At 53.7% G+C, this 26,952-nt stretch overlaps 1 protein-coding gene across 1 annotated transcript in view; it reads left to right on the plus strand.

The window, feature by feature from the left end:
• The window catches only part of SLC6A2 (solute carrier family 6 member 2), a 46,256-nt gene that overhangs the window by 17,703 nt on the left and 1,601 nt on the right, over positions 1-26,952 (plus strand). Inside the window, exons 4-12 of the mRNA XM_040498045.1 lie at positions 9,306-9,444; positions 17,346-17,480; positions 19,160-19,263; positions 21,040-21,164; positions 21,920-22,032; positions 23,154-23,282; positions 23,975-24,074; positions 25,638-25,738; positions 26,185-26,352. Of these exons, the coding sequence (XP_040353979.1) occupies positions 9,306-9,444; positions 17,346-17,480; positions 19,160-19,263; positions 21,040-21,164; positions 21,920-22,032; positions 23,154-23,282; positions 23,975-24,074; positions 25,638-25,738; positions 26,185-26,352 (1,114 nt within the window). The remainder of the gene's footprint in view (positions 1-9,305; positions 9,445-17,345; positions 17,481-19,159; positions 19,264-21,039; positions 21,165-21,919; positions 22,033-23,153; positions 23,283-23,974; positions 24,075-25,637; positions 25,739-26,184; positions 26,353-26,952) is intronic.

A 26,952-nucleotide genomic window follows, 5' to 3' on the forward strand; every position in this document is an offset into this window, starting at 1 on the left:
TATAAATAATGCTGTGAACACAGGGGTGCAGACATCTTTTTGAGTTAGTGTTTCCACTTCCTCCGGATAAATACCCAGCCGTGAAATTGCTGGATCAGCTAGCAGTTCTATTCGTAACTCTCTGAGGAGCCTCCATACTCTTTCCCACAGCGGCTGCACCCGTTTGCATTCCCGCCAACGGTGCACGAGGGTTCCCTTTCTCCACATCCTCACCAGCTCTTGTTACCTCTTGTTTTTTTTGATGGTGGTCATTCTAACAGGTGTGAGGTTCTGATATCTCATGGTGGCTTTGATTTGCATCTCCTCCGTCATTCATTGACATCTGTACGGGCTCGCGGAGAGTTGTTTTATTCTGTGGTTTTCATCCAGAACCGTCAGTATTTATTTGTGGTTCCCCTGTCATCCTCAACTCCATCCTTTTATGTCTTGAGGTCAACTTGGTTTTGGTCACCTAATGTGAAAATGTTTGCACGTTGGGCTCTTCAGAATGCAGCTTGTGTTATCTTTTTCCCTCGGGCGGGGACAAGCCCCGTTTAGCAATCGAGACACAAGTGTTCACAGATAAGCAGGAAGTCCCGTTACAAGCTGTGGGGTGGGACAGGGAAATCTCACTGGGACCTCACTCGTGAGGCGTACGGGGTCTGGAGTAGCCTGTGACAATCTGCTCTGTAAAAACCAGATAGCAAATATTTGAGGCCTTGAGGACCATATATGTCTCTTGCATATTCTGCTTTGTTTCATTTTATCCTTTCCAAAGAGAAAGACCATTCTTAGCTCACAGGCTGGACTTGGCTTGGGGGCCACGGCTCGCCGACTCCTGGTCTAGAGCAGTGCTGCCCTGCGGTGATAGGAATGTTCTCTATCTGTGCAGCTCAAGAGGGGGCCACATGTGGCCAGTGGAGCCATTGAAACATGGCCAGTGTGACTGAAGAGTTAAATTTTTAAATTTTATTTAATCTTCATCAATTTACCTTTAAAGAGCCACATGTGGCCCGTGGCTACCACGTTGGATAGTTCTAGTCCAGAGGATGAGAAAAGACAGATTCATAAAAGACAAAACGCGAGGACCAGCTTCCTTCAGTGCTATGGATTCTCTACACCAAGGCCCTGGGGATGCATCCTGATTGTCTGGAGACTGGGCTTATCCTAGGCCAGTTTCCATCCCTTCCATCTCAGGGCAGTAGGGCCAAAGAGATACAGTTTGGTTAAAAGTGGCCTCTGGAGAGCCTTGTGCCTCCTGGGGCTTGGGAAATTAGGCGCTCAGGGCCTAGGAGCTGCCCTCAACGAGCCAGTGCCGAGAACTTGCCGGTCCCTGACCTGCATGTCCCCTCCACCATCTGTGTTTCCTGTGGGTTTCCAGCAGGCATGTGCGAAATGACATAGGTGTGGGACTTGGAGGGGAGAGGGTCCAAAGTTGTCATCACATGCAGATTGAAGCACATCTGAAACCCCTCGAGGACTGAGGCGTTGCCGTTGCTTAAAGCAAACATCCGTTTACATTAACAGTGTTATCCCTGTCTCCCTCCCCATCACGCACATGTGTCCAGCTTTCTGCTGACTTCTTTGCATGTGTTATTTCAATTTAAGCCTCACCCCAACCCCACGAGGTTTCTGTAACTACCCCCCGCCTCCCCAAGTGCACGCACGAGGAGGCTGTGAATATAAGCACTGCCCCAGGGCCCCAGGGCCCCACGGCCAGTACTGCACAGAGCCAAGATTTGGGCCCAGGCAGCTTGTGCTTATAGGACAATGGGCCCAGGCAGCTTGTGCTATAGGCCTTGAGTGAACACCTGCCTCTGCTTTGCCCCTGGGACCCTCCCTCTCCCCACCCCAGCCCCTGCCTCGCCAGGCAGTGACATTCAGAGCCTGCAGTCCTAACCTCTGGGTCGTATTGGACTCGAGCCATTATAAATGGCCATGACTACTCAGAAACATTGCCACAGTCACAGCTAACATTTGTCCGGCCTAGATTATGTCCCAGTCACTATGCACAGTGCCTTTTCACCCTGACCACCGTGGCCAGTCTAGAACTATCATCGTGTCACGAACGAGGAAACAGGGGCAAGCAGGAAACGACTTGTCCAGGGTCATGTAGTTTAGAAGTGACATTTGAAATGGGTTTGAACCCAGGAAGTCTGGGTGGAAAAGCCAGTTTCCCAGCCCAGTGATTCAGAACCACCCAGAAACATACAGATGCCTGGACCCTGCACCCAGAGACGCCGATTTCATCGGTCTGGGTGCAGCCAGAACATGGGGGGTTTTATTGACAGTTCCTCTGGTGATTCTACTATGACAGCCACTGTCTTGACCACTGTGCTCTTCGGTCTCAGACAGAGCAAGATTTTTCCCGCTTCAGGCTGACATCCCAACAGTGTCCTGTTGTGGGAAATCTAGGGCCGCCTTCACTTTTATTTATTTATTTATTTTAAAATTTTTTTATGTTTTATTTATTTTTGTGAGAGAGACAGAGCGTGAGCAGGGGAGGGGCAGAGAGAGAGAGAGAGGGAGACACAGAATCCGAAGCAGGCTCCAGGCTCCGAGCCGTCTGCACAGAGCCCGACGCGGGGCTCAAACTCGTGAACCAGGAGATCATGACCTGGGCCAAAATCAGACGCCCAACCGCCTGAGCCACCCAGGCACCCCTCCTTCACTCCGCTTCTGAGGAGCGGGGCCTCAGAAAACCCAGAACCTTTGGGGAGCTTGCGGATGGAAGTTTTAGGCCTCCTGACTTTATGAGTGTGGTTTTGGACCAGGAGGCAGCAAAGGAGCCGGACAGAGGGTGCTGCCGATATGTTTAATTGCTTCCAAGCTCTCCCCTTCATCATCTTGTGCTAGAGGAAAAACCCATGACTTTTCTTTCTGCTCTGGGCAACCCTTGTCCTTGTAAATTAAAACGGAAGACAATAGCGTTGGTCGTCTCTAGTCTAGTCATTATTTGGTTCCTCTTCTGACGTCCTAACGGCCGGCAGGTCTGCCCCGGCAGGAGAGAGAGAGGCCAGTTGGGTCTTGAGACCCGGGTCACTTCAGTTACAGCCCTAAACTCCCTCCGGGCTCAGATGTGAGCAGAATGTGGTGGACAAAGACACCGGTCTTCCGTGCGGGACCTGGGGACTTGGGGCACGCGGCGGGGAGCGGCATCCGGGGCATATTTCAGCAGCCCTGTGCTCCGCAGGGCTCGCCGCCTCCCCCACCCCCCACAAGCCTCACAGCACCATGAGCTGGGCACCCCGGATCTCTTTCCACCCAAGACCCGTTTAGTTTTCGAAGGTGGCGGGGTTGGAAATGACTCCTCTCTCGCAGATAAGAAGGTGGCGGGTCGGGTTTTCGGCAAGTGGCAGGGCTGGGATCCGAAGCCAGGTCTTCTGGATCAGGGCTCTCACCCCACACCCAGGCTACTCCGGTCTTCCTCCTCCCGCCCGACAGAGTCTTGGGGCCGTGTGCCGGGGACCCGAGTGCAGGCGTCTCTGCAGGTAGACGGCAGCCCATTTCGCACACCTCTTTCTCACCCTGAGCTTGCTGTCGTGTGCTTTGCAGTCCGTAAGTCATGAACTGCAAGTGGATTTTTTTTTTTTAATTTTTTTTAATGTTTATTTATTTTGGGGACAGAGAGAGACAGAGCATGAATGGGGGAGGGGCAGAGAGAGAGGGAGACACAGAATTGGAAGCAGGCTCCAGGCTCTGAGCCGTCAGCCCAGAGCCCGACGCGGGGCTCGAACTCACGGACCTCGAGATGGTGACCTGAGCTGAAGTAGGACGCTCAACCGACTGAGCCACCCAGGCGCCCCAATAAGTGGATTTTTCTTAATGGCGCATGGCCCTGGTATCTAGATGTTTCTGCTTTAAGAGAGTCACCCCCATCTCAGTCTGGGGAGCCAGCAAGTAGGACCCCCGGTGCCAGCCCTGAGGAAGGCTAGGTCGTTTCTTCTCTTCCCTCAGAGCCCGCTGGCCAGTGTCGTTGCCATCTTGTACTCATTTAGGCTGATGGATTGGAAAAACCATCCAAGGGAACAAAACCACTATTCTCCCCAGGCTCTGGGCCTGAAGCCATACAACCCGCAGCTAAAAGAAACCCTGACGCTCTCTGGAACTTTCCAAAGGGCACCCTTGGTGAACATGCTCCGGAGACAGAAAACTTCTACCCCCTGCCTGTTCCTGGTGGGACAGAGAAGCTCCCTCCTCCCCGGCACCAACCCTCTGTGCTCAAATGTCAAGTAAGAAACTGAGCCCGTTTGGCCCGCAGACTTTGGAAAGCCTGGACCAGATACTTCACGATGATTCATTTTCATTAAACTGCTGGAAGAGTCCAACAAACCCAAGTTACTTGTGCTAAACCCCTGAGGCTCGGGGCCTGCTGGGGAGAGGCTGGGGTCACATTTCTTTTCCTGGGAATCAGCTCAGGAGTCTGGCCTTTACACTGGCGAACTCTCTAGACAAAGCCTGCGAGGCTGACCATGGATTTCACACGCGCGTGGGGGCATTTCAGCCATCCGCTGAACACGCACTCACGTCATTTTAGCAACTTCCAGGACAAGTACAGCTGATCCGGTGCCTTTTTCTCATGCTTTTAACAGTCAAATCGGCCAAAGGGTTATTGACACCATTCAATATTTGGCCCATGAAACAATGAGGAAGGAGAATTAAGAGTCAGGTGGGTTCAGGACCTGATTTTAGTTCTCTGTCAATTTTTGGATGCACCCACCTGCTTTCTTTCCTTTCCCTTCCCTTGAGCTGTTTCTCCTCTCCTCACCCCTACCTCCCCTCCTCCTTCCCTCCCTCTCCCTCCCCTCCCCCTCTCTCCTCCTCCCTGTCTCTCTCTCAGGGCATAAGAGAGAAAACTAAGTCAGGACATGATTTTGAGTTGAGACCAGCAAGGGGAGAAGTTTGCCAGGCAGACAAATTGGGCCGGGAAGTGTGTTCTAGGTGGAAAGGAACAGGAAGTTGTAAGGGCCAGGGCAACCAGAGCCTCATAGGCTTGAGAAGTGACAGTGGCTCACTGGGGCCAGAAGCCCAAGGCAGGGTATGGTGAGGCAGGGGATACGCTGGGCAGGGGACAGTTATGAAAAGTCTCAGGTTCTGAAACGTTTATGTTTTTATCCTTTAGACCAGGATTTCCTAACGTCCGCACTTTTAGCATTACGGGCTGGGCAATTCTACATTGGGGCAGGGCTGTCCTGTGCATTTGGGATGTTCGGTGACATCTCTGGCCTCTGCCCATGAGATACGGGCAGCGTCTCCTCCACTCCAGATACGAGAGCCCAGACATTGCCAAACAGCCCTGGGGAGGCAGTGGGAGCCACTGTTCCAGGTGACAAGGAGCCCTGGAAGACTTAGGGGCAGGAGACTGACAGGTTAGAAGGGCAGATCAGACAGATGGATTTAAGGGGCCGTGGCATGGGGAGATGGGGAGACTTCTATAGCAGCAGGGGAGAGAATGTGGGTCTGGCCTGGGACAGGGCAGCAAGGGTGGGGGGTGGTAGCAGACCAGGGGGGGTCTGCATGGGGGGGGGGGGTGCTGATGCTAGGTGAGTCCTTTAAAGCCATGACATCTGGCCTGGGGGCCGCAGGGATAGGGGCCATCTGGGGAGGGGACATATGGGCCTTTGTGGACCACACGGCTCTGCCCATTCGTTCATACTTGCTCACTTGCAGATAGATGCATGTGCCCGCCCACACCCCCTCTGTCCATCTCTCCTTCTGCCACACCTGTGCACCTCCTCTCAGCTCACCTGTCCTCCCGCACTCTCAGAGAAGGCACCGGCCACCCCTCAGTGAACCCGCCAGCTGACTCCCTCGGACTAACCTAACTCCCCGGTCATTTTGGGGGCACTCCTTAGCTCCTTTGGGGGCACTCCTGCTCCTGGAAGGCTGGGACTGGATCATGATCATTAGAGTTACCATTTGTTGAACCATTTCCTGAGTTCTAGGCATTGTGTACATTCTGGAATTTAATCCGCACGAGAGCATTTTGCTGAAAAGGAACAAGGCTCAACAGGGGGAAGGTTGGCACCAGGTTTTGTCGCCCGCTACCCCGCAGGAGCTCCACGTGGCTTGTCTGCAGCCGTGTCACGGGCCCCCAACCCTCTCCGGCTCACAGAAGATGTGCAGAATGAGTTTGCGGAATCAGTGAGAGGGTTCGGGCCACCCCATCACTGGTGGCAGGGCCAGGGTGGGATCCCAGGTCTGTCTGATCCCAGTTCTGTTCCAGGTTCTTCTATTTGCTTTCACGTTCTTGCAAATAATAGACCTCGGTCTTGAATGGATGAGTAAATGATCAAATGAGTGAATGAAACACGCCTCCACAAATTTAAATGGTGGTGGCCTCCACAAATTTAAACTCCTGCCCAAGGATAAGCTAACCAAGTTTCCAGACTCAGGGTACGGGTTTCCCCACCAGGGTAGCATCTTCCAGCGCCTCTGCTCCCAGCGAGTGCGGCCATCTATCTGCCTCTGATTCTGTGGGCTCCTCTGAGACCCAGGCGTCCAAACTATTCCAAGCCCGCATTTTTTAAGCTGCTCTGGAGCCTTTTCTTCCCCTTAGGCACAGAAAGCCAATCTTATTTTGCCAGGAAAGTAAAGACAGTTTCTGGAAGACTCACGTTTCCTCTAAGGAAAACCTGTAACTCAGGTTTGTTGAGGAGGCCTGTTGTTCAAGGGGTGTCAGCTTTGGCTGCCCAGTAGAATCACCTGGAGAATGTAAAAGATGCTGGTGCCCAGCATCTAATTCAGTTGGTTGGGAGGGGGGCCCAGACGTCAGTAATTGTCACAAAGCTTCTCTGTGTGATTTTTTTAAAGGTTTATTTATTTATTTTCAGAGAGAGAGAGAGCAAGAGAAAGAGAGGGAGGTCACGAGTGGGTGAGGGGCAGAGAGAGGAGAGACAGAGTTCCAAGTGGGACTGGAACTCACAAACTGTGAGGACACGACCTGAGCCAAAATCAAGGGTCTGGACGCTTAACCGACCGAGCCCCCCAGGGGCCCCTCTGCGCGATTCTCATGAGCAGCTTGAGAACCCTGTTTTGTTGATGGGCCTGCAGGTTACATTCTCTGTACCTCGTATTTCTCTTCTGGAGGGAGGGAGTGAGGAGAAAAAGGAGGGAACGGAAGAGGGGTGGGGAGGGGTGGGAGAGAGACAGAGATACAGACAGGCAGAGAGACGGTCGACTACCGCCGGTTTATCCACTGTGGGCGTGTGAACTTTTGCCCTTAGTGTGACCTTCTTTTGCGTGAACTACTGTGGGGAAGGACGGATGGCGAAGCTGCCTCTGGCCTGTATCGCTGGTGTGCGCGTATCAATCAGCCACTTTCTGAAAGGACCGCTGGCCGAGAGCAAAAGGCCCTGCAGGACGAGACAAAGGGAAGCTAGGTTCCCGCGTGGAAAGTGGCTGGTTGCCCTGGACGGTGTCAAAGGGTGAGGACTCCCCCAGGTCGGAGGAGGAGCTGCTGAGAGGGCGCAGGGGAGGCTGACCCTCTGTCCTTCCTGGGTCCTCTTGCTTTAGAAGGTGGATTCTTGAATTTAGCAAGTGAGGTGGTGAGCACGTGTCCCTGATCCAACAGTCTGCTCTGAGCTAACCAGGCCTGAGTGCCAGGCCTCAGGGGCAGGCATGGCCTGGGGAATGAGCCAGGAGCCGCAGGAACTGGGAGGGTTGAAAGGCCCGTGCCGGGGGTGATCACGGAGGCCTCCCAGAAGAGGTGACATTGGAGCTGGGCCTTGAAGGGTGTTGACGGTTTGCAGCCTCTGAGTGTGGAGTGCTGTGGAGGGCAGGCAGGGACCAGTTCTGGGTGCCCTCGAAGCTCCCTCCGCTCCCGATACTTGTCACACTTTATTGGGACTGTGCATTCGATGCTGCCTCGGTTGCTACACTATAAGCCCCCCACACAAGGCACCACGTGCAAGGAGTCCGCACTGTGCTGCTAAGGCCCGGGATGAGGCTGTTTACAGCAGGCACTCACTAAGGAACGAATGATCGGGGTGCAGACGGCTCTGCCTTACCAAGCTGTTCCCTCTTCCTCAGAAACAATTCTGCTTTCTTTGTCTTCCCCGGTCTGCGGTTTCATCGGTTGGTCTTCCTTGACGTTCGGTTAGACCCTAATGACGTTGATTAGCCATGAGCAGCCGGTCATTTTGCGTGCGATTCTGTTTACTGTTTCTTCACCGTAGATTGTGTGAGAGACCCCGCTCTTCTCAAACCTCATCTGTGTTTTATTTGTTTTCCTTACTCTAACCCCGCTCTTCTCAAACCTCATTTGTATTTTATTTGTTTTCCTTACTCTAAAATAGGATATGCCGTATTGTAGGGGAGTGCATGTCAGTAAGGGACGGTTCCAGAATGTCACAAACTGAACACAGCCATGTTCCCAAGCACCCAGAAACATAACTGACCGGCGTCCCAGAAACTCCTACTGTGTCCCCTCCCGTTCAGTACCCGCATCCCCACCCTGGCTGCACCCTTCCTGACTTCTAACACCTTAGGTTACTTTGGCCCGTTATAGTTTGTGCGAGCGGAATCAGACAGAAAGTCCTGACTTCCTCAGGTTCGGTGTTCACTTCCTTCTCATAAGATTGTACGTGAGGGGTCCATCCACAGACAGCCGGTGGTTTTGTAATATTCCATTTTATGAACGTATCATGATCGATCCATGCTACTATTGATGGATATATGAGTGTTCTCCAATTTGAGATTATTGTGATTAATGCTGCTGGGAACATTCTAGAACATGCGTTTTGGTGAACATACGTACACATGTCTACTGAGTAAATACCCAGGAGTGGACTTGCTAGGGCGCGGGATATGCACGCCTTTAGCTTTTAGATGAGAAACGTTTATTGTCATCTCAGTTTCTGGACCAAGGGATTCGTAAGCTCAGCAACATGAGAGTTTTGGACTGGACAATTCTTTGCTGTCGGAGGCCGTCCTGCCCGTGAAAGGACGTGAAGGCTGTCCCGTGCGTTGTAGGATGTCCCTGGCCGCTGTCCTCCAGATGCCAGTAACACAGCCTCCGGACTTTTCCTGTTATTTCCATCTTCTCTCCAGGACCAGGCATGCAGGTGGCACTCAAGAGATTTTTGTCACACTGAAAATTTTTGTTATTGCTTTAAAAAGACAGCCTGGAGTGGGAAGACCTCCCCGATGGTTTCCTGGCCCAGGGCAGGATGGTGTCGAGCAGGCCCAAACGATGCAGGGCAGGGGCCAGGGGTGGGGTGGCCCAAGGCCGGCTTCCGTCAATGTGCGCTTTTGGGGGGCCGGCCTGTGGTCAAGGCCTCGTCTTGACCACCGTCTTCCCCGGCCCCCTCTCCTCCTCTGGGCAGGCGTGGCGTCCTGCACCTTCACGAGAGCGGCGGGATCCACGACATCGGCCTGCCGCAGTGGCAGCTCTTGCTGTGTCTGATGGTCGTCGTTGTCATCCTGTTTTTTAGCCTCTGGAAAGGAGTGAAGACATCAGGAAAGGTAATACCTTTCTTTCTCTTTCAGTTCGGAGGTTGGCCGGAAAACAACAATTATTTTCTAGCTATGATTAGCTGGTTGGTGAAAAGAAAAGGCGGACGTAGAAGGACAGAGCCTGGGTCTGCCCCCACCTCAGCTCTGCTGCTGGCTAACCGGGAGACCCCAGACAAGTCCCTCCCCTTCCCCAAGCCCAAGGCTCCCCAGCAGTAGGGTGGGGGGGGCATGCGTCAGGGCTCCCACATTCAAGCCAAAGCTCCCCGATAGCAGAGACCAGGGAACGGGACACCACAAGGGGCTCAGAAAAGGCCTAAAGCAACCTATTGACGTGTGATTGATAAATCATGAATTCTGGCCCCAAACTTGATGCAAACTTGCATCCTTCTCTGGAACATAACCATTTCCTTCACTGTAAAAATCGGTGTGTGTAGTCTGGCACAGTGCTGAGTGCCCACAGGGGTCTAGGTTTCCTGGGGAGAGGGGCACAGGGTAAAATGACGTAGGAGGGCCACGGGAGTTGGCGTTTTGTCCTGGGTGACCCTTCCTCCTGTCCCCTGTATTCAGTTCCTCGGGGTGGAGTGTATCCGCTTCATGATCCATGTTGATTCTGAGCCTGGGGAGCATCATGAGAACAACAACCCCGTTTCGGCCCTGTGGGGTCCACGTGGAACTTCACTGTACCAAAGAGGCTGTAGTTGAAAAACCCTCTTTCCCACGTTTTGATTGGCAATTGCTGTGTAACAACACACCCCAAGATGCCGTGATGTACAGTAACCATTTTGTTATGTCTCATGACCCTGTGGGTTGACTGAGATCAGTTCGGTGGGTCTGCTGCCCCACGTGATATTGCCTGGCTGCATATCGGGGGGTTCGGCTGAGCTGGAGCGTCCAAGATGGTGCGTGCTCATGGACGGCAGTTGGTACTGGCTGGGAGCCCAGCTGGAGCCGTCAACCAGAGCATCTTGGGCTGTTTCCACGTAGCCTCTCCAAGCGGTCTGGGCTCCTCACAGCATGGCACCGAGTTCCAAGAGCAAGTTCCAAGCAGACAAACCCCAATGTGCAAGTAGCTCTTCCGGCCTCTGCTTGCATCATGCTTGCCGTTGGCCCGGTAGCCAAGATAAGTGTTGTGGGAAAGCCCAGCGTCGGTAACGGAGGGGACTGACACCGGTGTGGGTTCACTGGGGGTCACAAGGCAGCAATCTACCATAATCAGGCAGGTGGGGATTTGTGAGAAGCTTCGTTAGGCGAGTGATGTGGAAAGTGGCGTGCATCAGGGTATTCCTGAGGCCTTGGTATCCTAGAGTCCTTGGTATCCCTGGTATTCCTAGAGTCCTTGGTAATGCCATTGAGAGCAGAGATAATGGCAGGGGTCCAGCAGCCAGTGGGGATGAAATCTGTCAAGAAAGGCTTGACGTGGAGCTTTCTATCAGCATGTTGGAGACCCAGTGTCTGCCCCAAGGAGGAACCCAAATAAAATGCAGACCGGAGCTGGGAGCAATTCCGAGGTAGGGCAAAACCAGGCTAGGACCACTACCATCCCGACACCCGGCACATAGTAGGTCTTCAATAAATACTAATTGAAGGATTCATGAGCAAAGGAGGTTAAGTAGGCAGAAAGAAAGAAGGATGGGTGGATAAATAAGTTGGGGAAGCTCATTAAGTGTTCTTTCGAATTCAGTACAACTTACTAAGCATTTATGAACACCTACTATGTGCCAGACTTGATGCTAGTGATGCAAGAATAGACCAGACAGATTCCTTCTCCAGGTGCTTATGGTCTTATGTGTGTTACGGACAGACATAGGTCAACCAGTGCCACTAGTTTCTTGAGTCTTCATCCCGAGACATGTGTGTGTCCCCTCTAAATAAACAGTGACGGTCACAAACTGTGCACACTATTCTATGTCCTGGTTTTTTGTTTGTTTGCTTGCTTTTGCTTTTTGTCTTTTTTACTGTACCGTGGAGATACCTTCACATCCGGGAGTCAAGATGCATTTTAGTTGAAATACAAACTGGATTTTTCAGCTGTCCTTATATCGATTTAGCAGGTCACCACGGTTTTTTAACAAGAAAATGGCCTAGATCGTAACAGAATGCATTGCACGTAGTAAAGGAAGAGCTGGCTGGCTTGCAGAATTTGGATTTCAGCCCTAGCGAGCCACACGTTGGTGTGGATTGCGTCTCGGCGTTCAAGATTTTTTCTTACCGTGAGTGGTCAAAAAAGTGAGAGATGCTGCATCAGAATGAGCTCTTGGAACCTGACAGGGGCCGTAAAGACCACGAGAAAGGGACATTTGGCCCAGGTCTCTAAGGACAGGAGCAGGTAGGGATGGGACAGAGGGAAGGGGTTTTCAGTGGAAGGAACTGCCTGAGTAAAGCCACAGAGGCGCGGAAGCCCGGGCCAGCCTTGTCCAGCCTCTCTGCATCTTTCCTGGGTATCAGGAGAAGGGCTCTCCCGGCCTCTGCGGGTGGCAGAATTGCGAGATGCATGATCTTTCCCACTGCTTCTGGCCTGAGCCTGAGGCCACCACAGCCTCTAACATTGCATCCCAAGGTTAAGTGCCCGACAGCCATCGCCGAAGTTGGTACAGCCGGCCCCACCTAGGGTAGCACTTGCTGGGAGCAGAGTGTGAGTTGTCTGCAGGGAGCCGGATGATAAGAAAGAGCACAGCTGAGCCCGCTCAGTTCCTCCGCACCTCCTTTAAGGAGGTAAGCCCTCCCCTTCAGAGTGTAATGAGTTGGGCAGGGAGGGGGGGATATTGCCCTAGGGAAACCCTCCACCCCACATTTTGCGTAAATCCCCCCCAGCGTTCTGGCTTCTGGTGGCTGAAAGGGAAAAGGCCCCTGGCAGTCCGTGGGGAGGGAGCTTTCCAGAATGGGAAGCTTCACTCAGGACGTTCCTGTGCCCCGTCTTGAATTGCTTTTATAAACTAGCTCATGAGAAAATCAAGAGCGTTGCGTGTATCTGCCCAGACTACATCTGGAACGGGATGGAGCTGTTCTTAGCAGGCTTCCACAGCCACAGAGACGGCCCAAAATGAGTTGCAAATGTTCACACTTCCTGTCTTGGCAAGTGAAGGCTCTGTGTCTGGGCGGAGTTGTGACTCCATGGGACAGCTATGATGGTGGGGGGCAGGGCACGGTCTGAATCAGGGAGAGGGGCTGCCCCAGATCACACACACACTGACCTTGGCCCATTGACCACCTCGGGGTAGAGGGCAGAGGCTTGAGTGGGGAGTTGGCCCCAGGGAGTCACTCTGGAAGCACGGGCACTGTTGTTGGCAATCCTGGAGTCCTGCCTGCCCCCCCGCCCCCCCATCTCATGAGTCCTTAGTTGAACTGGCTCTTAAACCATAAGCCCAGTCACCGAGCCCCCTAAATGTCAGACCAGAAGGCACCTTCAGGCCATCTACTCCAACCTGCTTGGACACACGGGGAAGCTGAGGCCTGGAGGGGGACAGGATTTCACCGCAGTCTCTCGCGTGGCTAAGACTTGATCCTGGGTCCCATGTATACACTGGAGTGAGTGATCGACAACATGGCTTTGTGGCCAGACCACCTGGGTTGGAGTCCGGGCGCCATCGTTTCCTGCTGGGTGACCCTGGAATTAATGCCGCTCTCTACTGATATATTTGTGCCAACCTCCAGGGCCACTGGGAGGATGGAGGAGAGGTCCTTGGTACCACGCTGGCAGATGGAAATCGATCAATAAATGATCTCCATCCTGCCTTTGTCTCCTTCCCCAGCACCCCTTCCAGTGCTCTTTCCCCCCCTCAGAGGACTAAAGGCTCCGTAGACTCTGTGTGCATTGGAGGGAGGCACGGGCTCAGGCTCCCACCTGCTCTGTTTACATATTGTACTAAGTGTTCAGACATCTTGGGCTCCCCTAGGCCTGGAGATAAATCAAGACAACAGAACTGGCTGGGCGTGGCCACCATGCTCTGCCCACTGGACTGCCAGGCTATGGGCTGTTTGGGCGGACGGGAAGAGACAGAACACCCCTCAAATTCTGGCAGAGTGTGGTGGGGTTGGGGAGAAAACTGGACCGATTAATAAAAAGCCACCTGAGTTTTAGAATTTTTATTTTTAGGAATTTTTAAATTTTTAATATTTCTTTTTGAGAGAAAGAGAGGGGCAGGGGGAGAGGAGAGGGGTAGGGAGAGAGGGAGACACAGAATCCAAAGCAGGCGGTAAGCTCTGAGCCGTCAGCACAGAGCCTGACTCCAGGCTCGAACTCACGAATCACGAGATCATAACCTGAGCTGAAGTTGGATGCTTAACCAACTGAGCCACCCAGGCACCCTGAGTTTTAGAATTTTTAAGTAGAAAGGTCATTTTGTTACTTGGAAGTTTCAAGTCATAACTTTTTTTTTTTTTTTTTAATTTTTTTTTTTCCAACGTTTATTTATTTTTGGGACAGAGAGAGACAGAGCATGAACGGGGGAGGGGCAGAGAGAGAGGGAGATACAGAATCGGAAACAGGCTCCAGGCTCTGAGCCATCAGCCCAGAGCCTGACGCGGGGCTCGAACTCACGGACCGCGAGATCGTGACCTGGCTGAAGTCGGACGCTTAACCGACTGCGCCACCCAGGCGCCCCAAGTCATAACTTTTTTAAGTTTACTTATTTATTTTGAGAGAGAGGGAGAGAGAGAGAAAGCAAGAGCTAGGGAGGGGCAGAGAGAGAGAATCCCAAGCAGGCTCCGTGCTGCCAGTGAGGAGACCAATGCGGGGCTCAAACCCCCCAAACCGTGGGATCACGACCTGAGCCAAAACCAAGAGCTGGACGCTTAACCAACTGAGCTACCCAGGCACCTGCCCCCCCTGGTCATTATTCAGCCAAGTCTTCCCACTAATGGTTCAATACAAGCTGTTCCTCACTTGCTTTAGTGACTCGACTGGACCCAGTATAATGGAGAATATCATTTGCATAGGAGCAATGAATGTGCTACAGTTTTTATACCCTGGTGTTTTCTCATGTAACATCAGTACATACTCCTCACCTCATGAACCTTGTAGGTCTTCATTATTAGTGCAACTGTCCCTAAAGCCCAGTTCGGAGGGTCACACATTCGGAATCAGTAGAGGCTAAATCAGTGCAGTGTTGTGTGACAAAGCACGGACATTTCTCATCTCTGTGTTAGAGTAGACTTCAGTGGTGACCCCGAGCAGTGCTTCTCAACCTTTAGTGCCCATAAGAATCACAGGGAGGGCTTGTCAAAACCCAGATTTCTGGGTGTCTCCTTGGGAGTCTGACTCCTTGAGGGTGGGGTGGGAGTTTGCATTTATGACAAGTTCCCAGGCAATGCTGATGTCTGTGGTTCATGGGCCTCACCTTGATGTAGGCAATCCTTTGCCCCATGCCTGGCTCTCTGGCAAGATTTGCACACCTTCAATAACAGGGACCGTGCCGTCTCCCTGGGAAGCTCATTCTCTCTTTAGAGAGATCCAGTCATTAGAAAGTTCTTCCTTTTATAGAGTGAAGATCTTCGTTGTGATTATCAACCATTGGTTTGAGTTTGGCAGCCTGGAGCCAGACAAATTCTAGCCCCTATGCGTAGAAGCACAAGGTGGGTGAGAAGCTGGATTTGAGGCAGTGGAAAGCAGCGGCCTCCCTTGGGGACTGAGGACACTTCGCCCAAACAATGGGCTGCTTGTCTGTCTTTTCATCTCCTGGTCCCAGATGGACCAAGTCTGGCTTCTTGTGGCCAGAGATGCACTGCCAGTTAAAATTTGGAGAGCAGAGATGACAGAGCTCAGGGTACAGACTGGGCACATGTTAGTATGAGCTCGCAGTTGGCCGAGGATCTTTTCACACAAGATTTTAGGCAGCTGAACTCACTACCACCTTCCATTCTGAGAACTTTCAATAAGATTCAGATGGTTTCGCTTTGAATACATCTGCATGGACAAGAGAAGTTCCCCTTTCTTGATGCTTGACTGCAGTCAGGGTTACAGCTCAGTCATGTCCCCATGGTCCTTGTGTCCTGATAGGTTCCAAATTAAATCCATGTTGGAGCCTCAGACATGACTAATGAGTGCTGCCTGCACATCCCCTGGGAGGTGCCTTGGAGTCACACCAAGGATGTTTTTTGATGCGTGGAGTATGGTCTCACCTGGCCTGCAGCTGTGGACGTGAAGTGTAGGGGAACACAGCAGTTAGGACCAACGCAAGGATGTGTGAGGGCTCCTCCTGTGCCTGTCACCAAGGAGTTAGACCCATTTGTTCCAGTTTAGGGGAATAAATCCAGGATTAATGCGGAGCCACCCAGATGCAATGGTTTCACTTTCCAAGGCATGTCTCCCTCTTTATTTGTTTTTGGCAATTTGTCCTCCCATTCCTGCACTTTTGAAAGAGAATGGAGACCTAAATCCTATATCCACAAAGACCACCCCCCCCCCCATAGAATCAGGGAACAATGGAGGAACGGCTGGATAACATGAAACAAGATGCTGATTCCTCTTCTGGTTCCCTCAGAAGACATGACCAACCACTGATGCGTTTAGTTATTCCCTGCTCAGTTGCTCGTTCATTCACTTGCTCCTTCTTTCATTTGTTCTTTGACTAACTCGGTCATCCACTGACCCTCAGAATCATCACTGACTCACTCATCCATCTACTCACCCATATGCTGAATAATTCACTTACCTAACCACACGTCTACCCAACTATATATCTATCCATCCATCCATCCACTCATCCCGTCATTCATCCGTACCACTGTCCAGTCATCCATCCATCAATCCAACAAATGTTTTTTTAAGCATTCATGTATGCCACGTGCTGGGGGTACAAACTTGAAAAATATAGGGATTTTGCTTCCAAGGAGCTCCTGGTCTACCAGGAAAGACAGACAGAGAAGATAAATCCCGGTCCTTCAATGTTGGTATGGAAAACAGAATTTTGTTTTGCATATCTCAGTTTTTGGGTTGAGCCCATTATCTTTCTAGGCCAGCAAAGAACTTAACCTGTGGTCATGTTTCAGGGCTTCCATATTCTCCCCAGGAGTGTGTGAAGATTCTGGGGACTGCATAGTGCCAGGGCTTGGGGAGGAGGGGCTCTCTGGTTCTTACGTCATGTGGCCTCTTTTGTTTCAGCTGGGTCTTCTTGGGTCCTGCCTAACCCAGCCCTGAGCACATTTCACAGTCTTCTTTCTCTAAGGCTCTCCATGGCTGCACCTGCCTATAGCAGTGATTTTTAAACCTTGACTGCACATTGACATCACGCGGGGGGAGAGGGGGAACTTATAAAACATACTAAAGTACAGGCCACACTCCAAGCCAATTAAATCAGAAACCCCAAGAATGGGATCTGAACTTTGACATTTTTAACAATAACTTCCCCCCAGAGTATTCTGATGCGTAGTCAGGGGTGAGAAGGGACAGTGAGGTTTGTCGTCATCCTAAATCTGTCCCGAGATAAAGAACGGCCAGAGAGCCTTCTTTCTGCTCAGCCACATCTCCCTTCTCCGGCAGTGAGTTGGGAGGAGATGTTTGAATGAAGAAAGAGGAGCCGGAGAGAGGCGGGAGGGAGGGAGGGAGGAGGGAAGGAGGGAGGAGGGAGCAAGGGTGGAGAGCATTGGACGTGGGTGCGCTTAGATCTGCCTGGGTCAACTTGAAGGGGTCAGTAGAGGCCGCTCATCAAAGAGGAAGCACCGGGTACCATGAGAACCTAGTCTTCGTCCAGCTGCCCCCGTTCCACGGCCGTGCTACTCCGGTGTGCGGACTCTCCCACTTGGTCCTGAGCCGCGGGAGTGGCCTCATCCAGAGAGGGGGCTTGTGGCACGCGTGAAGGAAAGAGTGGGGAGGGCATGGCCGGCCCCCTGGGCGAGAGCCTGACCCCCACCCCACCCCCAGCGCCCGCGTGGCGGCGGAGCCCGGCTCTCACAGCAAGCTTGTCCGCCGCCAGGTGGTGTGGATCACGGCCACGCTGCCCTACCTCGTGCTGTTTGTGCTCCTGGTCCATGGCATCACGCTGCCTGGCGCCTCCAACGGCATCAACGCCTACCTGCACATCGACTTCTACCGCCTGAGAGAGGCCACGGTCAGTGATGAGGGACCACGCACCCGTGGGTCAGGGTTGGGGAGGGGTCTCAGCGTGGGCAGCCGTAGGCACCCTGGTCCTAGGTCTGCCATAAACTTGTGGCATAGCCTGGGATGGAGGGTAGACCCTTCCCTCTCCCTGCTGCTGCTTCTCCGTCTGACCGACGCCCATTTGATTCGCCCCTGCTGGTCTCCCAGCTGTGATGGCCCGGGATTCTGTGGCTCCATGTGGTGTTCTGTGCAGAACTTTCCAAAGGGAGGCAATGCTCTGTCCCGGGTCCTGACACCTGCTCTGGCCTCCTAGCCCACCGCAGCCACCCCAGCCTTAATTCCCGCCTCCAGCCCCCAGCCCTGCCTCTGCTGCCATCCCATGATGTCAGCAGAAGCAGCAGCTGCAGCCACAGGTCGCTCTGGACCCCGCTGACTCTCCCCCACCCTGCCACAGCCTCCTCCAGCTCACTGTCCTACCCAGAGACACAGACTAAGCCAAGATGGGGTGAACGCGGAGTGGAGTCCGCAGCAGTGGAACGAGGCTGGGATCAGAGTGTTGGAGGTATCCGGTGCCTTGAGCACATTCCAGCCGCGGCTGAGATCATCTCCCCCTCCTCCCTGAGGCCGGCCTCGGGGACAGCAGCTCAGCATTGCCCCTCACTCTTCCCAAAGGCTTCTTCACACTCTGTCTGAACCCACAGCGATCCTGGCAGGTGGGAGCCACATAGGCTTAGGAGGGACGCAGCTTAGACTCACCTCCCATAGTGATGACGCTCCAACACACCACACTGTTACGGTCCAATAACCAAGAGGGAAACCTATTTCCTTAGTAAGTGTCAGAAAGATGACAGAGCTTAAGACCCGAACCAGTCTTGTAAATTGTGAAGCAAGCCAGCGTTCGGTTTGTTCTGCACCCGTTTAAATATCTTGCCTTCGTGACGCGTAGACGCTGAGCCCATATGCTGTCTCAGGGAGCAGACCCGATCTCCTCCGTCAGATTGCGTCTCTTGTTACACCTTCGGCTTGCAGAGTAGGGGAAGCCTAGGAGACGTGAGGGAGGTCCAACCCGCGTGCAGATCTCTGCCCGAGTGAGCTGGGTGTGATTCCCCCCCACCCTGACCCCGTGCGGGTGAGGAAACTGGTATATAAAGAGGTGAAAATGACCAGGGCTAGAAGTTGGAGGGGGGCTCAGATCTCCGGGGTTCCAGCCATGTGCTTCCATCACCCAAAAGATGGGAAAAGTAACTCCACTGGCCCCCCGAGGAAGTCACCGCGGCCTGCGGGCTGGTTTTGAGACAGTAGGAGTCCCTGTCTCTTTTCTGAAGATGCCGTCTCTGTAACTCCTGAGATGTTCATACCCTTTGCCCTCACTCCATCCACATTCTAGCCTAGAACTGTGAGTTTATAAACTTTCTTTGGAAGTCAGGACATCAAACTGAACCAGTGAGTTCCTCCAGGGTGAGCTCATTCGTGGCCACCGAAGGCCGGAGCTGCTAGAGGGACCGCGGGCCTCTCTCCAAGGTCGCTTTGTGCAAGTTTCGGGGGAGTGGCGTGGCTGCCCGTCGCTGGTTCGGACCTCGTTTCCTCAGGTTCAAGAGCATCCCTGGGGCCCGCCAGCCATCCCGGAGCAGTGAGGTGGTGCTGTTCTGTAGGCAGCAGAGGGTGATGGCTTTTGTCTGCCTGTTTCAGGTGTGGATCGATGCAGCGACCCAGATATTTTTTTCCTTGGGGGCTGGATTTGGAGTCCTGATTGCATTTGCCAGTTACAACAAATTTGACAACAACTGTTACAGGTAAGATCCTTGGTGGGGCTCTGGAAAACTCTAGACCTGGGGACCGACTCCTGCAGGGGTGGGAAAGAGGGTTCCGGTCTGGGGCGAGTCCACTCTTCTTCCTCTGTCAAATGAGGCAGAGTGGACCTTCCACGAACTGCAGAGTGGGTGACCTCTGACATGGCCTAAGGGGGTCCTAACGAATGCATTTTAATTCAGGACACCTCTTCAACAGGCAAGGTGGGTGCTGGGAAAAGTGAGGCCACAAGACCTGGGAGGTCATGGGGACGGGTAGTTGGGGCAGAGGAGCACCGTGTGACTTTCAAGAGCAGACAACACCGTCCGGACACCCAGACAGGCAAGGACTGGTCACATGGGAGGTGCGGGTCTGGCAGGGTCAGAGGTAAGGCTGCAGGGTGGACAGAGAACTCTGTGTAGGACCCCAGAGTCAAAAGGCCACGTTCCACGTTCTACCTCGGTTCTAGGTCAGCAGTTAACATTGCCTCCCCTGGGCCCAGTGCCGTGACAGTCTCGGACTTGGGCACAAATTGGGCTGGGTCCCGTCACCCGGCGAAGGCTTAAGACAGAATCACACTGGGGCACCTGGGTGGCTCAGTCGGTTAAACATCACCGACAGTGTGGAGCCTGCTTGGGATTCTCTCTCTCCCTCTCTCTCTGCCCCTCCCCTGCACACTCACTCTCCCCCTCAAATGAATAAACATTAAAAAAATAAAAGAGACGCCTGTGTGGCTCAGTCAGTTAAGTGTCCGACTCTCAATCTCGGCTCAGGTCGTAATCTCATGGTGCGTGAGTTTGAGTCCCGTGTCGGGCTCTGCACTGACAGTGCAGGCTGCTTGGGGTTCCCTCTCTCCCCCTCTCTCTCTGCTTCTCCCCTGCTCGAGCTCTTTCTCTCTCAAAAATAAATAAGTAAGCATTTTTCCAAAAGACCGAAGCACACCATCCTCTGGTGCGTGACAAAGTGGGATGGATGCATGCCAGTGGGCAGGCTGTAGGCAGGCCAGGGAAGTGGGGTGGTCGGCAAGAGCTTGGAGGGAGTGTGAGGTGAGCCTTGCAAGATGGCTGGGGATTGTGACGGAGGGACACAGAGTGGAGGGCACGCGTGGTGCGGAGACGCCTGAGCGAAGCCAGGGAGGTGCTGTGTTCGTGGGCCAGCAAGTCGACTGGTATGTTTTGTCCTAAGACTGCATCATGGAAAGGAAGGCAGGCTGGAAGGTTGGGTCACTTTTTCTTGAAGCTTATTTGTTTATTTTGGTAGAGAGAGAGAGAGAGAGAGAGAGCACAAGCAGGGGGAGGGGCGGGGGCGGGGACAGAGAGAATCCTAAGCCGGCTCCATAGCGTCAGTGCAGAGCCCGACTCGGGGCTCGAACCCACAAACCACGAAGATCATGACTTGAGCCAAAGTCAAGAGTCGGACGCTTGACCGACTGAGCCGCCTCGGGTGCCCCAAGGTTGGGGCATCTTAATGAAGCTCTTGAAGGCCTTGAAGTCGAGCAGCACGGGGGAGCTACAGACAGTTGGTGGAAGTGGAAGGCGGGGCATGTGATTCCCCAACAAGAGCTTGCTACCAGCCCCTGGTCCCAACGTGTTTCATCTAAAAGCTGTCAGTCCGTCTCCTGAACCTGCACGTCCTGACCCGCTGGGGCACCGGGGTCCCTGTGGCGGCAGGGAAACTGGGGGGGGGGGGGCATTTGAAGCAGCCATTGCGTAGCCAGTGCGGGGCTCAGGGAGCAGGTGGGGCATCTTGTGACGTGAATGAACGGCGCTTCTCTCCCCCAGGGACGCCCTGCTCACTAGCACCATCAACTGTGTCACCAGCTTCATCTCTGGGTTTGCCATCTTCTCCATCCTTGGTTACATGGCCCATGAACACAAGGTCAACATTGAGGACGTTGCCACCGAAGGTGGGTGGGCAGACGCAACCCACGAAGGGGGGGGGGGGGGGCTGTGGGAACGAGAGGGCTGGGCGTGGAGGCTTCCAAATCTTCCAGCTGCCTCTGAGGCTGTCAGTTGGGAGTTCCCGGCAGTCCTGGCCCCTGCTTATGTAACGGAACCTTCCCTGAGTCGGGCTAGGCAGGATCGATTTTGGAGCTGAGCGCTTGACAGCCCTTCATTAGTTCTCACACCGCCGTGGGTGGTAAAGTGTTAATCGGCCCACTTTACAGGTGAGAAAACTGAGACTCAGGCTGTGTGAGCTGCCCAAGGTCACCCAGCTAGTGAACAGTGGTGCTAGTGTTCAAGCCCTGAGCTGTCCGACTCTGGAGACTGGCCTTCCCTACCATTTCTCGTAGTCTTATGGCCACAAAGAGGTTGAGGCCCGGGAGGGAACTCTAATGGACCCCGAGGACCACAAACTTTTCAGGGTAGGAGGCTCCCTGAGGGTGTGCGGGGAGGGGCCTCACGGCCTGGAGCCTGGAGCTGCCCGGGCGAGGCGCTGCTCTCTGACCTGGCTGTTTGAGGTCAACCTCCCCGGGACCGTGACAAACTACGAGCTGGATCCAGCTTCTCCTGTTACCCGCAGACCCTTGGTTGCTCTGCCTCAGGTGACTGGCCAAGTTCCACGGGGCTGGCTGGGCTGATGGCCTCAGCTACCCTTGTCCCATTGGCATCTCCGACCAGCGGGCCCAGCCGCTGACGAGGTCCTCGGTGTTTCTCACAGGAGCCGGCCTGGTTTTCATCCTGTACCCAGAAGCCATTTCCACCCTGTCGGGATCCACATTCTGGGCTGTCGTGTTCTTCATCATGCTTCTGGCTCTGGGAATTGACAGCTCGGTGAGTGACCCTGCTCGGGGTACCCCACCACACACACGCCGGGCCTGACCCTCCCCATCCCCCAACTACTCAGCCTGACGTCCCCGCTTGGTTACCGGTTGTTTCCAGAAAGCCCTAATTAAATGCAGACAAGCCCTCACTCAAAAAAAAGGGCAAGACTTAGGCCAAAGTTAAGACCCAGTAGAAACGTGGTGGCATCACAGAATTCACATCGGAAGAGACCTCCTCGGAGCCAGCCGGGCGCCCTCCTCTCACACCTACGGGAGCTGAATTCAGAGGGGGCCCGGATGGAACTTTTCTTCTCTAACCAAGCACCCTTCCCATTATATTTCATCACCAATGGCCGACAGAACACTTTGAGTCTCATTAGTTTCTTTTTTGTTAACCCATATGCAAGATTAGATTTACGGACCTCTTTATGTCTGTGTCCACCTTCCGTACGTCACGCCTGGAAATTTGCAAGAAGTCTCTGCGTAGGGAAGTGTGTTGAGAAGGATTCTGAGGCTGCTTCCAGGCTTGTAGGAAGGAATAGTGATTTTGATTAACACCGTCTGCCGAGGGGACAGGGGACACGTATAGGTAGAGAGTGACAGCGTGTGCACCTCTTATCTGCCATCCCAGGCTTGGGGGATCACTGGAGTGAGCACATGATTATTACTCATATGAGACCCTTTCCGACTCTGAGAGTCTGGCGTGAAAAATCCTTGTCAGAAACCGCTGCCTCAAGTTCCAGCCACCGGAAACGCACTTTTGGTGGTTGTTTCCAGAAAGCCCTCTGCTTATATGCAGGTAGATTCCATGCATGAGCAGTTTGGCGTTTTACCCCCTGCCCTCTTCCTGGGCTAATCAGTACCAGCTCAGGCCAACCGCGTGGGACCGGAGACAGGTACCTGTGATCAGAGGGACACAGGAGTTAACTTTCCAGCCTCCCCCACATGGTTTGGGAGTTCTGAGTTTGGTTGAGGACAGGGCAGAGTGGGGGGAGGATGAGGAGGAAGGCCAGGCTGCCACCAGGGTGCCCGTGTCCCCCGGGCTTCGGGAGGTCCGAGGGAGCTGGGGCCTGGGACCCAGGTGCGGGCAGTCTCTCATCCGTGCTCCTCGCCCCGCCTGGCTCTGTGCAGATGGGAGGCATGGAGGCCGTCATCACAGGCCTGGCGGACGACTTCCAGGTCCTGAAGAGACACCGGAAACTCTTCACATTTGGTGTCACCTTTGGAACCTTCCTTCTGGCCCTGTTCTGCATAACCAAGGTGAGGAGGGGCTGGGCCCTGGGTCCCTTGGAGCTCGGGCGGCTGCATTTCAATCCAGTCGGGCATCCCCAGCCTTGGAGCCGGGGTGGGGAGGGCCAGGGTGAGCTCAGTGGGGAAGGGAGGCGGGACCTGTCTCCCGCCTCTGAGCCTGAAGAATTCCAGGAGACTCTTTCAACTGCTTGTTTGTGTGAGGGGCAGCCAAAGTCCCCCGGAAAGCCCTGTCACATTTGCTGGCTGAAGCACCCACCCTCAGGCCCAGGGACTACAGAAGACCTTCAGTAGAAAGCAAATAGGCAGGGGCGCCTGGGTGGCGCAGTCGGTTGAGCGTCCGACCTCAGCCAGGTCACGATCTCGCGGTCTGTGAGTTCGAGCCCCGCATCGGGCTCTGGGCTGATGGCTCGGAGCCTGGAGCCTGGTTCCGATTCTGTGTCTCCCTCTCTCTCTGCCCCCCCCCCGCCCCCCCGTTCATGTTCTGTCTCTCTCTGTCCCAAAAAAATAAATAAACGTTAAAAAAAAAAAAAAAAGCAAATAGGCAACATGGAGACAGTAGAACCACAAACAACCCTGTCACCTGCCTTCTCAAACAGGGTTCTGAGCCAGCGGGGCAGGGGGCAGGTGAGTTGGGGTGGATGCGATGGTCAGTGGGCCATTTCTGGCCGGGACGGCCTCAGGCTTTGTCTCTCCGTGCCCAGGGCGGGATATACGTGCTGACCCTGCTGGACACCTTTGCGGCGGGGACCTCCATTCTGTTTGCCGTGCTCATGGAAGCCATCGGAGTCTCCTGGTTTTACGGTATGAGCAGGGCCCTGGAAAAGCCTCACCCCCACCCGCAGAGGCAAAGGGGCTCTCCTTTTCCAGCACGGCCACGGCCTGATTCCAGAGTCGAGCAAGTAGCTTGTCAGGGAATAGGTCTTCCAGCCCCCAGCTCATCTTTGCATGAATTCCTTTTAACGGAAAGGAAAGCCCCCCAGGGGCACCCAGTGCCAGCTTTTAGCAAGGGACTCAGGGAGCTGCTGATCCCCAAGCCGTGCAATTCGTTCTAGAGTGAGATCGCCACATTTAGCAAACAGAATACAAGATGCCCAGTTAAACTTGAATTTCAGATAAGCAATGAGTAATTGGTAATTGATTTACTGTTAAGTATGTCCCAAATATTGCATGGGATGGAGTTAAACCAAAATCTCTTCCGTTATCTTTCTGAAATTCAGATATAACCGAGTGTCTTACTGTTTCTCTGATGACCTTATTCTGGAGCTGAATGGGGAGAAAGCGTTACAAACTGTCAAATGTGTTCTGTTTTCTTTTTTTCCCACGTGTCGCATCAAAGAGTTAATTCACGTGAGTCTGGACTCTTTCATCACTGTTTTTTTTTTTTTTAATGTTTACTTTTGAGAGAGAGAGAGAGAGACAGACAGAGTGTGGACGGGTGAGGGGAAGAGAGAGAGGAAGACACAGAATCCGAAGCAGGTTCCAGGCTCCCAGCTGTCAGCATGGAGCCCGACGCGGGGCTCGAACCGTGAGATCATGACCTGAGCCGAAGTCGGAAGCTTAACCGACTGAGCCACCCAGGCGCCCCCATCATCACTGTTCTAAAAGACAGGGAACAGGGCAAAGTGGCAGGCTTGGGAGCCAGGCCGCCCTGGCTGTGTTACCTGGAGCAAGTCCCCTCTGCTCCCGGAGCACTGTGTTCCCCCTGAAAAACAAATCAGAATGGCACATAAAAGGTGATACTGTTTTTCTTAACTTTTTAACTGCAATACAGTCAACACAGAGTGTTACATTAGTTTCAGGTGCAAGGCATCGTGATTGGACACCCCTGTCCATTACTCAGTGCTCCCCAGGAGAAGTACAGTCACCATCTGTCACCAAACAATGGCACTACAGTACTGTTCATTATCTTCCCTGCGTTCATGACTGACTTATTTTCTAACTGGAAGTTTGAACCTCTTAATCCCTTCTGTCTGTGTCTTGTATCCCTTTCCCGCCTGGCTCCCCTCCAGCAACCACCAGTGTATTCGAAGAGTGTGTGTGTTTTTTTCTTTGTTTCTTTTTTACTTTGTTCCTTTGGTTTGTGTTTTAGATTCCACATAGAAGTGAAGTCATATGGCCTTTGTGTCTCTGTGGCGGACATGGTGACCTCTAGGTCCGTCCGTGTTGTCACAAATGGCACTTGCTGGGTGTCTCTTCTTCCCTGTTCTTCGCCAGCCACTGCCGGCGCCCAGGGCTCCTAAGTGCCAGCGTATCCGAGCCTTGCCCTGCTGCCCCCTGGGCAGCCTGACTCTCAGGGGAGGGCAGCAGGGGGCGGCCCAGCGCTCCTCAGGGACCGGTGTAACAGCCTGCCCTGTGTGTGCACAGGTGTGGACAGGTTCAGCAACGACATCCAGCAGATGATGGGGTTCAAGCCAGGCCTGTACTGGAGACTGTGCTGGAAGTTCGTGAGCCCCGCCTTCCTCCTGGTGCGTACCGTGTGGCCCGGCCTTCCTGGGGAGAGGGGGCTGTGTCTGGGCGGGGGGGGGGGGGCGCGGGGATCTTTGCTTTGCGGGTGGAGGTTCTGGGGAGCAGAGCCCGGGTTATGCAGACGGGACAATCAGGACACTCAGCCCCGCCGTGGCACCACCACTCGGCCCAGCTCCAGGGTCACCTTGCCACTCCTTTTCTCTGTTTCTGGCTCCCTTTGTCCCCTTTGGTCATCATTTGCTTGCTGAATGAATTCTTCCTCCTTCTCTACCTCCTTTCTCTTTTTCTCTTTCTTTCTTGTCTCCGTCCCCTGGCCCCTCACTTCCCACGGATCTTCCACTGCCTCTCTCCCACCCGCTTCCTCTGTCCTCTCCCCGTGGCTCTCCGTCCTGCTCTGTCTTCACATCCCTCCTCTTGTCCCTCCCCACTGCCCGGTGTCCCGCAGTTTGTGGTGGTGATGAGTGTCGTCAACTTCAAGCCACTCACCTACGATGACTACATCTTCCCGCTCTGGGCCAACTGGGTTGGATGGGGCATCGCGCTGTCCTCCATGGTCCTGGTGCCCGCCTACAGCATCTACAAGTTCTTCAGCACGCGGGGCTCCCTTCGGGAGGTAAGCTTGGGGCCGCCAGGCAGTGCGGGGGACAGGACGGGAGGGATGTCCCTGGTCATCCCCGATGCGACAGGAGAGGACAGACACGAGGACACGGACCCCAGAGCCGCCACCATGGCCAGGTCGTTTCCCGCCCCCCGCCCCCAGTTTCCACACTGGTACCCTGGGGATAGCGCTATGGATCTTGAGAAGACAGAGGAAGCGCTCAGCACAGTGCCGGGCACAGAGGACACGTTCAAGGCTTGCTGCCGACTGTTATGTCTGTGTCGGGTGCACACGTGCTCTGACTGCAGTCAGTCCCTACCGATGTTTATGTGAGGAGGTGACACTCAGGTCTGTCGTGTCCCAGATGCCCCCACTCTCCCAGTCTGAGCTCACTGTGATCTGGTCATCGAAGCTTTTACCTGCCTCCTTCCTGAACCCGACACCTTCCTCTCTTACTTGTATGCGTTGTGTGTGCATGTGCGCGGAGAAAGGTTGAGGGAACGGTGCCCTCACTCTGAAATTATGTCTGTCCTATTTTGTTGATAGGCCTTTTCTTTCATAAATAATGGTGACGGTCTTTTCCTAATGTCCTTACTTCGGAAGATGAAGTTTCAT

The sequence above is a fragment of the Herpailurus yagouaroundi genome, unplaced genomic scaffold (genome assembly GCF_014898765.1).
Source record: "Herpailurus yagouaroundi ecotype Mexico unplaced genomic scaffold, PumYag 190, whole genome shotgun sequence".
In the NCBI taxonomy this organism is placed as follows: Eukaryota; Metazoa; Chordata; class Mammalia; order Carnivora; family Felidae; genus Herpailurus; species Herpailurus yagouaroundi.